Below are 12,906 nucleotides of genomic sequence, written 5' to 3' on the forward strand. Positions count from 1 at the left end.
TACTGAATACTCCAGGAGCATTACAACTTCCCCTCTGATCAGGTGGCGGGACACACAAGGACTTAGTGGACAAGGTGAATTGTGTTACTTGTTTCTTTCCCAAGATGAAATTCACTGAATACTGACAAACCATCCCAACTGCAGCAAGCACACTGAAGTGATAGCCTGTTCTGGGACACAACCTTAATTAGCAAGGAAGTGCTAGAACACAACATATGGCATTAAGTCTCACACATTGAACTATTTGGGCATACTCTGTCATTTTGACAACAGAAGACAGGAGCTGCCACTGCAGAGCCATGTCCAGTGGTAATGGAAGGACCAACGATTACATATTCATTCCAATTTGGGTAAGTACAGTGTCCACATGAAGCTATCTTTAACCAATATGAAGAATTACTTTTTTGAGATTAGACTTTACTGGAATGTTAGACTAGAATTAACATGTGCACATTTGTACGAGAGGAAAATGCCATTTCAAAGTCATCCAGTTATATCAGACTTACCTTCTTCTTATCCCTCATTGAGCCCTTTCCTCGCACCATAATCTTGCATCCTGTCTCTGCTTCCAGCTGTTTTGCTGTTAGCCCCCTGGGTCCAAGAATTCTTCCAACAAAGTTGAACTAAATAGTTAAAAGAGAAAAAGAATACATGACTAAAATCCTTTAAATGAGAAGTTGATATCTTTGTAAGTGTTTCATTAATAATCATAAAAAAGTTAACTTTTTATTAAGGAACTGCCACAAGTACTAAAATTAAGCATTGGATTCTGGCAATGGGAACAGCTTCTAAAATAATTCAGATCTGCAGCTGTATAATAGGTTGGATGTATGAAGTGAATTATGTAGAATTATTACGGAGGACATCACATAACAAGAATGAACTAAAATGAACCAACTTAACTATGCAAGCCCATTTGAAATAACACAATTTGATTCAACCTGGTCTTAAGTAGAATTATACAACAATCTATAAAGTATTAAAACTCTTACATGTGCACGTACTTCCTGTCTGCATAACTTGACTTCCTGTTGTCATCTTTTTGAGTCAACTTTTTCCCCCATCAGATGTTTTGCCTATGTAAGCTGGTCACTCTGATTTTACGAGAACCTGGTGGCCAGATTGCTTATCGATAAAATGCTTTCTGAAAATATTTTTTATCTGCCATTTCCCACCTCAGTAACTAAAATTATGAGTGGGAGTTGAAGAGTGGGGGAAAGAATAGCTGGAAGGTTAAGTGTGAGAGGAGGAGGAGAATACAGAAGTTGAGTGGAGAGCAGTAATGGTGGGTGGGAGGAAGAGGAATGGATAGTGGGAAGATAAAGTAGCAAGGGGCATGATGGGATACTCAAGAGATTGGGAGATGGAAAAGGAAGGAAGCCAGTGAGGGCCACATTTTATCTGCAACCCCAACCACAAATGTATCCTGCTGCTGTTGGTGGCTCCTTTCACCATCACATCACCCATCAACCGAAAGAAAAGAATTTATATAGCACCTTTCACACCCTCAGGACGTCCCAAAGTGCTTTACTACAACAACAACTTGCATTATTTCGTGCCTTTAACGTAGTAAAACATCCCAAGGCGCTTCACAGGAGCCTTACCAGCCTCAAAGAGATATTAGATCAGGTGACCAAAAGCTTGGTCAAAGAGGTAGATTTTAAGAAGCATCTTAACGGAGGAGAGAGAGGCAGAGAGGTTTAGGAAGTGAATTCCAGAGCTCGCTAATGGTGGACACGAAGGAAATCTGGGATGCGCAAGAGGCCAGAATTGAAGGAGCGCAGAGGTCGTTGAGGGATCTAGGGCTGAAGAAGGTTACAGAGATAGGGAGGGGCAAGGCCATGGAGGGATTTGAACACAATTAAGTACTTTTTGTAGTCACTGTTGTATCCAAGAAATGCGGCAGCCAGTTTGTGCACAGCAGAGGTCCGACGAAAAGCAATGTGATAAATGACGATAACCACCCAGCAAAGTCAAGTTCCAAAAACCAGTACATGCACACAAATCCAGCAGATTGGCAGAACTCTAAAAAGCAACAAAGGGATCAAAAAAAGTAGTACGAGGTGCAAAAAAGGAATATGACAAAAAGAAGCAAAAGTTTTTATAAATATATTGAGAAAATGATTGGTAAAGGGGAATGTTGGTCCATTAAATATGGATGCAGGTGAGACTATAATGGATAATAAGGAATTGGTGGATTTGTTAAATGAGTACTTTGCATCCTTTTTCACAGTGGAGGAAAGGATCAGCAGTTAAAGGGAACCTAAAAATAAGTCAAGGGGAGAAACTTAGTGGATTTAATATAAATGGTAATGGAGAACATAATGAGACTCAAGAAAGACAAAGCTGGTTTCCATCACTGGGTATTAAGTGTGTAAATTGTAGGCATGTTGGCCAGAAAGTTTTTGACCCGCCGGGTGCAATGGGGGGGGGGGGGGGGGGGAAAGAGAGGGGGTGCCCAGTAGAGATCTCTGTGGTGTCACTACATACTGCTTGACAGAAATGGCCCCCACTGCATGACAAAGCTCCACTCACGTTTAATTAAACCACACAAAAGCCAAACAGATTTACGTACATCTGCCCCCGCAACCCACCCCCCACGATGCACTGCATCATGCCAGTGCCAATCTCCTATTGCATTCATTACTACTCTCCTGCTAAACTTCCCTTCTCTGTGAATGGCCCACAGCCTCATTAAGCTCCAATCTGGTATCGTTGGTTGTGCTTACCACATTACAGGTTACTGATTCTCATCATGCAGTGATCTTAACTGCTTCATTTCCCTCTTTGGGCCATTTATCCCATCCTCTCCTCGGAGGTCAATTTTTTGAACCTCCTCTCACCCACACACCTTCTCTGATCCCAACCCCTGCCTCCACAGTGAGATTTCTCAGGTCCCTTTCACCCTCTCCTAGTGAATCTACATCTATCTAATTGCTCATCACCTTAATTTCTCCAACAATCTCCTCACCGACTCCCTGCTTCCACCCTTCACCAACTTTAACTAATCTAGAATTCTGCGATCTGTGTCCTCTGTCACAAAAATTTTCATACAACAATAAAGTATCCTTGCCAAGTCAGGATCTTTAAATCTCTCCACAGCCTCACTTCACCATACCCAAGTGAACTCCTGCAGCCATATGTCCTCGCCCAACTGCCCCATTTCTTGATCAGTTTGTTCTCCACACCCCCATTCGACCTTTGGAGACATTCATTCAGTCACATCATTCCAAAATTCTCTCTAAATTACTTAATCTTTCTAATTCTCTCTCTTCCTTCAAAAGTATCATCTAAACCTACTTTTTTGATCATGCTTGCAGTCGCCTCTTTCCCTATTCCCTCCCACAAAACTTACTCCTTTTTCCCCTACTTGATGTCCATCTCACTGCTGTGTTAAGCATTCAGAAACATTATTTTAAAAGTTGAGCATGTTACCTAGAATCGTAGAATGGTACAGCACGGAAACAAGCCTGTTGACCCAGGTCCCTGCCTTTTTTTAAAAACACAGGGAGGGAAGCAAGTTAGCTTGGCAGGGGGGTGGGGGGGGAAGCACTCCTGCTCCTCCTGGCCCAGAAACAGCGGTGGAAAAGCATTTACGTCTTCCATGCAGCAATCCTCGCTTCCCTTTAGCTGCCAGGTTTCCCGAGGCCTGGGAAACCCAGCTAGCCAGTGTTAAATTTAAAATGGAGGTAAAATCTGAAGCATTCAACCTCATCAAAGTATTTACTATCCTGTCTCCTGAAAGCATGAATAAAATATGGGCAAATCCTTAAGATGGTACTTCCTCTCAAAAACTTAGCAACACTCTAATGAAAGGCCACAACTGTCATTATTTTAAAAATTTCAATAGAATTTTTTTGGATGTCCAAGGTATAGGGACAGGATGGTTTGAAACTTATTTTAAATCATGTATTCATGGTCTAAAGCAGCCTTAAAACAAAATCTTCCTAATTCCTACCAAAATACGAGGTTTTATCATCTCGTATAGTTTCCTGTTCTTCACAAAGCATGCAAGGGCATTACATCTGTAATGCTACAAAGGGTGCACAAACTTTCATCATTTCATTCTCTGAAGAATATGTTGAAGAGTATGGGTCATGCTTTTCATATATGCTAGGATACTGCTATGCCTTTGATTGAACCAGGACCACATCAAGTTATCTTGCAATATAGGAAGTACATGTATTATCTCTAATATTCCAAAGTTACTGGCTTTGAGTGGTGTGCTGTTTAGTAGCAAATACTTATTACTTTTCATGAGTCTGTGGAATATTACACTTGTGTTAGTGAAAATTATGAATCATTGTTGGAATTTGTACAGGCTGTAGCATTAATGTACTATTTACTCAATTGCTAGAGAAACAGACCAGTTGATAGTAGTATATTCCCACTATATTCAAGTTTAAGGATGTAACTGGTAGAATAGATAAGGGAGAACCAGTGGATGTGGTGTATTTGGACTTTAAGAAGGCTTTCGATAAGGTCCCGCATAAGAGATTAGCGTGTAAAGTTAAAGCACATGGGATTGGGGGTAGAGAACTGGTTGGCAGACAAGAAGCAAAGAGTTGGAATAAACGGGTCTTTTTCCGAGTGGCAGGCAGTGACTAGTGGGGTACCGCAGGGATCGGTGCTAGGACTCCAGCTGTTCACAATATATATTAATAATCTGGACGAGGGAACTAGATGTAATATCTCCAAGTTTGCAGACGACACAAAGCTGGGTGGGCGTGTGTGCTGTGAGGAGGATGCTGAGAAACTCCAGTATGATTTGGACAGGTTGGGTGATTGGGCAGATGCAGTATAATGTGGATAAATGCTAGCAAAAACAGGAAGACAGATTATTATCTGAACGGCAATAGACTGGGAGAAGGGGAAGTGCAACGAGACCTGGGTGTCCTTGTGCACCAATTGCTGAAGGTAAGCATGCAGGAGCAGCAGGCGGTTAAGAAGGCAAATAGTATGTAGGCCTTCATAGCGAGAGGATTCGAATACAGGAGCAAGGATGTCTTGCTGCAGTTGTACAGGGCCTTGGTGAGACCACACCTTGAGAATTGTGTGCAGTTTTGGTCGCCTTATCTGAGGAAGGATGTTCTTGCCATGGAGGGAGTGCAGCGAAGATTCACCAGACTGATACCTGGGATGGCAGGAATGACGTATGAGGAGAGATTGGGTTGATTGGGCTTATATTCACTGGAGTTTAGAAGAATGAGAGGGGATCTCATTGAAACATAAAATTCTAACAGGACTAGACAGACTAGATGCAGGAAGGATGTTCCCGATGGCGGGGGAGTCCAGAACCAGGGGTCAGTCTAAAGATAAGGGGTAAGCCATTTAGGACAGAGGTGAGGAGGAATTTCTTCACCCAGAGAGTGGTGAACATGTGGAATTTTCTACCACAAAAGGCAGTTGAAGCCAATTCATTAAATATATTCAAGAAGGAGTTGGATATATTTCTTAAGGCTAAAGGGATCAAGGGATATGGGGAGAAAGCAGGGACAGGGTACTGAATTTGGATGATCAGCCATGATCTCATTAAACGGCAGAGCATGCTCGAGGGGCCGAATGGCCTACTCCTGCTCCTATCTTCTATGTTTCTATGTTTAAGAGTCTACCAATTCTTCTTAAATTACACAATTAACCTAAGTGGACAACTTCAGTCTTGCACCACAGTGTAGGGCATGAGAAAAATGTCAAACTGCAGGAGAAAACTTCTAATACGGCACTACAGGACAGGACATCTGCTATGACATCTTCAGCAAGTGCACATGGGAATTGTAGTGTATGTACCCGTCTATCTTTAAGAGAACTATTGTATGTAACCGTTCACCTTTAAGAGAACTATTTTAGGTGTGGCACTACTTTGTTTGGCTTCTGTATACTGTAATACCGACGGTGACCACACCAGTATATAAGTGTTGTGTCAGGATTTATTGGGCAGATTCGCCCTGACCTAATAGTAAAGTCCTGTTTTAAGTTACTCTGGTAGTCTGTGTATTAATTAACTAAACAACCCACAGACTTTACAGTGGCGACAAGTCCGATCGTACCCTGCGGCAACAATACTTTTGAAGCAGTTAACGAGCGTCGAGAAGAGGCAACCGCCCTCGTCGTTCTGCTGGGAGAAAACTCGAGGCTGCAGAGCTAGAAAGGAGGAAGAATTTAGAGACAAAGACTTCCATCAGCAACAGGCACTGACTGTCCCTTCTGCCACGGTGAGGAGTGAGCCGATCAGCACGAGAAGCAAGGCGGCCACGGTGACTGTGAGTAAGGGAAAGTAAAAAGAATAACCGGAGGATAAGGGCGGTGCACTCGACCACGGCCGAGGGGGAAAGGAGCCGGACAGAAGTCGGGTCCAGAGGCGCTGAGACTGGGGCAGCGTGGAGCAAGGAAGCTGCGGTACAGACAGGCTGGGGGACGCAACGGCGTCGTGAGACAGCTAGACCGCGACCGGCGAAAAAGGCCGGGCAGCGACCGAAGCCACGAAGCGCTGCGACCGGGAACGTAGGCGCGGGAAGAGATAAACTCAGCCGCAGCCGGGGAGGGAAGCACCGGACTGCGAGAGGGCTGGGAGGCGCGACTGGGAGCCGAGCGAGCGGGAGAGGCAGAGCCGACCAAGGGAGACTGAGCGAGAGCCAGTCCAGCGGCTGAAACTGTTCTCCGTCAACGGGGTGTACCCAGCGCCGGTAGAGCCGAGCGAGCGGGAGAGAGATAGAGCCCGAGCAAGGGGAACTGAGCGAGAGCCAGCCCAGCGGCTGAAACTGTTTGCCGTCAACGGGGTGTACCCAGCGCCGGTAGAGCCGAGCGAGCGGGAGAGAGATAGAGCCCGAGCAAGGGGAACTGAGCGAGAGCCAGCCCAGCAGCTGAAACTGTTCGCCGTCAACGGGGTGTACCCAGCGCCGGTTGCCCTGCCGAGAAAAGGGAAAGCACTGAAGCCGACGCGCAGGCTGTGAACCTGAAAGCCAGCGGCCGTCGCCCGTGGGGAAAGTGTACCCCTCCCGCCAGGGAAGAAACGCGGGAAGCCGCCATTAGGCGGGGAAGAAGACAGAAGCGGGAAACCGCCATTGAAGTGGGCGGGGAGAGAAGATAAGCGCGGGAAACCGCCATTTTCGCGGGAACCGCCATCCTGAAAAAAAAAAAAAATTTTAAAGAAATAATTCGTGGTGTTTATCAGGAAGAGAGGAAGATGCCTAAGCGTGGTAACATCAACGATTTTAATTCCGAGGTAGAAGACTGGGCCACGTATGTGGAACGCATTGAGATCTATTGCGAGGCCAATAAAATAGAAGAAGATGACAAAGCTATAACCTTGCTAAACTCGATGGGCGCGAAGACATACGGGCTCTTGAAGCATCTACTAGCACCAGCTAAACCGGCGGATCAGACTTTCGATGATATTGTGGCTGTTCTGAAGGATCACTTGAACCCCACACCGTTGATGTTGGCGGAACGATTCAAATTCTATGCGAGAACGCAACGGAAAGACGAAAGCAACGCAGAATACTTGGTCGAACTGCATAGACTAGCGAAATACTGCCAGTTTGGAGGGAATCTGAGAGGCATTGCGAGACAAGTTCGTGTGCGGATTGGCAAAGGAAGGAACGCAAAAGCGACTACTCGAAGAGAACGACCTTACACTTGACAGGGCTGTCCTTATTGCAGCATTGCACGAAGCCGCAGCGAAGGGAACTGCGGAAATGCAGCTAAAGACAGCGGCACTCAGTGTGGATCAAATTACCTCGACAACAACAAAATGTTATCGTTGTGGGAAGACAACACACGACCAGAACCAATGCTGGTTTAAGAACCAGGAATGTAGGAAATGTGGCAAACTGGGTCACATAGCTAAGGTATGCCGGTCAGGGAAGAAGACCAACAACCAAAGGACCAACAACCAAAGGAAGCCATCACAGGAAAAGTACAACAAGGTACACAAGGTGGCTGAGAAGAGTTCAGGCGAACAGAATTCAGACTCAGACCCAAACGGCCAGGAGCTGGGTAGTCTGAGAATTCACAATGTGAGTAAGGAAGCTGACCTACAAACTATCTGGGTCATGCTAAAAATAGCTGGAGTCCAAGTGAAAATGGAGTTGGACACTGGATCAGCTCTATCAGTCATAAATCGAAGGGATTACCACCAGCTATTCTCACATATACCCTTAAGAGATACCAAGTTCGTATTGCAGACATACACGGGGCATAAAGTATACCCCATGGGAAAGATAAGAGTCAAGGTGAGAGATAGGGGTAAAGAACACCCAAGAATGAACTTATACGTACTACCTGAGGGAGGACCACCACTTCTAGGACGGGAGTGGATCAAGAAAATAGACATGGAATGGCACTATCTAAAAGCCATAACGAGTGAGGACTCGGTGCAGACAATCAGCTCAGATTCTGAATCGGATGACGATAAGACCAACCCAAATGTGAAAGACAAGGCTAAAATGGACTTGCCGACTAAGGTTGGAAAAACGAAGGCATGCAGAAAGGCTTATGCTCCAGAGAAGAACAAAGTTTCAGAACAGATCTCCACCGAACAACAACATAGTTTGACAGAGAATTCTGAGTCTGTTCAGTTTAAGGGCATATCCATGACGGAAGAACACCGAGCTTGGACTCAACTTTATTTCAAATTACGACAACAATTAGAACAATTGAGTTACCGTCTCGTACAAGAGATGAAAACAATGAAAAAGTTCTATGACACCGAATGGGAGAATCTGGAAAGACAACAGAAGCAGCTAGCTCAAGCAGAGAGCGACCATAGAGCCATCGTGACCAACCACCGATCACATCTCCCTTATGATGTTCAGGAGTTAGAATATTTGCAGGAAGAAGCAAATGAAGAGGAATCTTCAGGAAGCCAGGATTTTATTCCAGTTCTTCTCTACGACTCCTTACAAGCAGAGTTTGAGAAGTTGAAGGAACAGTATGAACAGGCCCAGGATACAATCCTGGAGGGGGTTAACTCGGCAACCTCCGAAAAGCTAGTTTCAGTGGAAGCTTATGAGCAACTAAAGGTTGAACATGAGCAAGAAGTCCAAAGGCTGCAGGAAATTCTTGATGAGCTCAAGGCCAAGACAGACTCATCGGTAGAAGTTCCATCCATAGATGAGAAATTAGAGGTGAAAGACATGGCAGAACATGAAAGTCAAGATGTCCAAGAACTCATAAAAATATTGAAGGAAACCCAAGACAAATATGAGGCGGCAATGACCGAGGTTCAACAACTTGAAGAACAGATTCAACTGGGAATTCTTTCAGTGAAAGAAAAGGCAACTGTAAGAAACACAGAGACTGTAAGAATGGGCCCTGAACATGAGCTAGAGAGCATCAAGGCGCAACTTCTCCGAGCGCTTAAAGCCAAAGTACAAGAGGAAAAAAAGGTGAAAGCATTGGAGGAAAAGGTGGATGAAATGGAGAAGACTCTGATCCACAGGGTCCCCGTGGAAGAGTTAACGGTCAGCCAACTCCTTCATATGCTGAGAGACAAGACTCTGCAATGGGAACCATTTGAACATGAGCTTCAATCTTCAAAGGGAAGGGGTTCGGAGCCCTCAAAAGTTTGGGGAATAGTTGAGGTTGCAACACAGATTTTACGGGGCTGCCGAAAGTACGCTGAATCACGTCAATGTGAACTACAGAATGTTGAAACAGCTGCTCCAGTAGAAGGATTGAATAGCCCGATCAATCAATCCCCGATGGAAGGGGAAGTATTGGAATCACAAATGAGGTCATTAGTGAAGGATTGGCAGGAAACCCAGGAAGAGCGGGATGAATATGAACGCATGAAGAAGTCTCTTCAGGAAAGATGTCTAGGGAGGTCATTAGTGAAGGATTGGCAGGAAACCCAGGAAGAGCGGGATGAATATGAACGCATGAAGAAGTCTCTTCAGGAAAGATGTCTAGGGAGGGAACAACAGTCGGCTAACGTCCAGTTGGGTAAGGAAGAAGTAGCAGGCCCTCTCGCTAGACTAGCTCAGGACGACACCGAATATTACCATGACCTGTTGAGTGACACGGAATATTACGATGACTTGGTCTGCCCAGCTTGTGATGAAAACTCCCAAAGTGCAGAAATCAGGATGAAGCACTTAAAGTCTAAGGAACATAGGGAGATGGTGGCGCTACAGCTGGCAGCGGATAAGGGAGCCCCGAGAGTCTCCAAGAAGCAGAAAAGAAAAAGACGAAGCAGAAGACGATAACCATCTAAATCATTATCACTTCTATCAGATCATGCACGTGGGCCCTACGAAGGGGCCAAATCAGTTGGAAAGTAGGAAAAATTACCAAGGCAGTCCAGCTGTTTGTAAAAGTCAGCACTGCTGGTTCAGCAGGACGGAAGTTCAAGCTGTTAAGCCAAGGGAAAGACTATTGGATGAGTCACGCTAGAAATGTGAACCGGCTACACCACAGAGATGTTGTTCGGACCAAGTCAAGACCAGAGACTGAATCCGTGAACTGTTCCCGCAGAGACTGAATCTGTGAACTGTTTCCCGCAGAGACTATATCTGTGAATTGTTTTACATGAAGTTGATTATATGTTATGTTTAATGGGGAATAAGTATGTTGTAAGCTAAAAAGGGAGGATTGTAGTGTATGTACCCGTCTACCTTTAAGAGAACTATTGTATGTAACCGTTCACCTTTAAGAGAACTATTTTAGGTGTGGCACTACTTTGTTTGGCTTCTGTATACTGTAATACCGACGGTGACCACACCAGTATATAAGTGTTGTGTCAGGATTTATTGGGCAGATTCGCCCTGACCTTCTAATAGTAAAGTCCTGTTTTAAGTTACTCTGGTAGTCTGTGTATTAATTAACTAAACAACCCACAGACTTTACAGGAATCACTCAAGATTATCTTACAAAGGGGTAAGATGTGTTAACAGCATAGCTGTAATGCTAGTTAAATGCTGTCTTAGCAACTGAAATATTACCAAATACAAAATATAACTATGTAAAGCCACCAGATACTAAAGTAATACCCATCTGGGAAATGCGACAGTAATCATAAAACAATTCAGAATTTAGGGATTCCTTGCAAGAGATTAAAGCTGAAATGGGGAGAAAGAAAGAGGAGAGAAATAGAAATGGCGTGAAGGAAGGAACAAGAAATGGAGGGAGGGGGAAGAAGAGTACGAGGCAGGGAGGAGGAAGCAGAGAGTGGGAAGGAAGGCGAGACGGGGAGGGAAGGTAGGAAAGAGAAAGAGGTGGAAGGTAAGAAAGAGCGAGAGGGGGAAGGTAGGAAAGAGAGAGGGGGGGAAGGTAGGAGAGAGAGAGAGGGAGTGAGATAGAGAGGGGAAGGTAGGAGAGAGGGGGGAAGGTAGGAGAGAGAGAGAGGGGGGGAGGTAGGAAAGGCAGAGGGGGAAGGTAGGAGAGAGAGAGGGGGGAAGGTAGGAGAGAGAGAGGGGGGAAGGTAGGAGAGAGAGAGGGGGAAGGTAGGAGAGAGAGAGGGGGAAGGTAGGAGAGAGAGAGGGGGGAGGTAGGAGAGGGTGGAAGGTAGGAGAGAGGGGAAGGTAGGAGAGAGAGAGAGGGGGAAGGTAGGAGAGAGAGAGAGGGGAAGGTAGGAGAGAGAGGGGGGAAGGTAGGAGAGAGAGAGGGGGGAAGGTCGGAGAGAGAGAGGGGGGAAGGTAGGAGAGAGAGAGGGGGGGAAGGTAGGAGAGAGGGGGAAGGTAGGAGAGAGAGAGGGGGGAAGGTAGGAGAGAGGGGGAGGTAGGAGAGAGAGGGGAAGGTAGGAGAGAGAGAGAGGGGGAAGGTAGGAGAGAGAGAGGGGGAAGGTAGGAGAGAGAGAGGGGAAAGGTAGGAGAGAGAGGGGGGAAGGTAGGAGAGAGAGAGGGGGAGGTAGGAGAGAGAGGGAGTGAGATAGAAAGGGGAAGGTAGGAGAGAGAGAGGGGGAAGGTAGGAAAGACAGAGGGGGAGGTAGGAGAGAGAGAGGGGGAAGGTAGGAGAGAGAGGGAGTGAGATAGAGAGGGGACGGTAGGAGAGAGAGAGGGACGGTAGGAGAGAGAGAGGGGGAAGGTAGGAGAGAGGGAGGGGGAAGGTAGGAGAGAGGGAGGGACTGTAGGAGAGAGGGAGGGACGGTAGGAGAGAGGGAGGGACGGTAGGAGGGAGGGACGGCAGGAGAGAGGGAGGGACGGCAGGAGAGAGAGAGGGACGGCAGGAGAGAGGGAGGGACGGCAGGAGAGAGGGAGGGACGGCAGGAGAGAGGGAGGGACGGCAGGAGAGAGGGAGGGACGGCAGGAGAGAGAGGGAGGGACGGCAGGAGAGAGAGGGAGGGACGGCAGGAGAGGGGGAGGGACGGCAGGAGAGGGGGAGGGACGGCAGGAGAGAGGGAGGGACGGCAGGAGAGAGGGAGGGACGGCAGGAGAGAGGGAGGGACGGCAGGAGAGAGGGAGGGACGGCAGGAGAGAGGGAGGGACGGCAGGAGAGAGGGAGGGACGGCAGGAGAGAGGGAGGGACGGCAGGAGAGAGGGAGGGACGGCAGGAGAGAGGGAGGGACGGCAGGAGAGAGGGAGGGACGGTAGGAGAGAGGGAGGGACGGTAGGAGAGAGGGAGGGACGGTAGGAGAGAGGGAGGGACGGTAGGAGAGAGGGAGGGACGGTAGGAGAGAGGGAGAGACGGTAGGAGAGAGGGAGGGACGGTAGGAGAGAGGGAGGGACGGTAGGAGAGAGGGAGGGACGGTAGGAGAGAGGGAGGGACGGTAGGAGAGGGGGAGGGACGGTAGGAGAGGGGGAGGGACGGTAGGAGGGAGGGACGGTAGGAGAGAGGGAGGGACGGCAGGAGAGAGGGAGGGACGGCAGGAGAGAGGGAGGGACGGCAGGAGAGAGGGAGGGACGGCAGGAGAGAGGGAGGGACGGCAGGAGAGAGGGAGGGACGGCAGGAGAGAGGGAGGGACGGCAGGAG

The 12,906-nt window shown here is 47.3% G+C and overlaps 1 protein-coding gene across 12 annotated transcripts in view; it reads right to left on the bottom strand.

Annotated features, from left to right (window-relative positions):
• qkib (QKI, KH domain containing, RNA binding b) overlaps positions 1-12,906 on the bottom strand; it is a 736,031-nt gene that overhangs the window by 430,281 nt on the left and 292,844 nt on the right. For all 12 annotated transcript variants that reach the window (XM_085981974.1, XM_085981977.1, XM_085981972.1 and 9 more), the window contains exon 3: positions 507-623. In XM_085981974.1, the coding sequence (XP_085838100.1) occupies positions 507-623 (117 nt within the window). The remainder of the gene's footprint in view (positions 1-506; positions 624-12,906) is intronic.

Source organism: Somniosus microcephalus, chromosome 3 (assembly GCF_052327205.1).
Source record: "Somniosus microcephalus isolate GS21.2 chromosome 3, FLI_Smic_1.0, whole genome shotgun sequence".
NCBI lineage: Eukaryota > Metazoa > Chordata > Chondrichthyes > Squaliformes > Somniosidae > Somniosus > Somniosus microcephalus.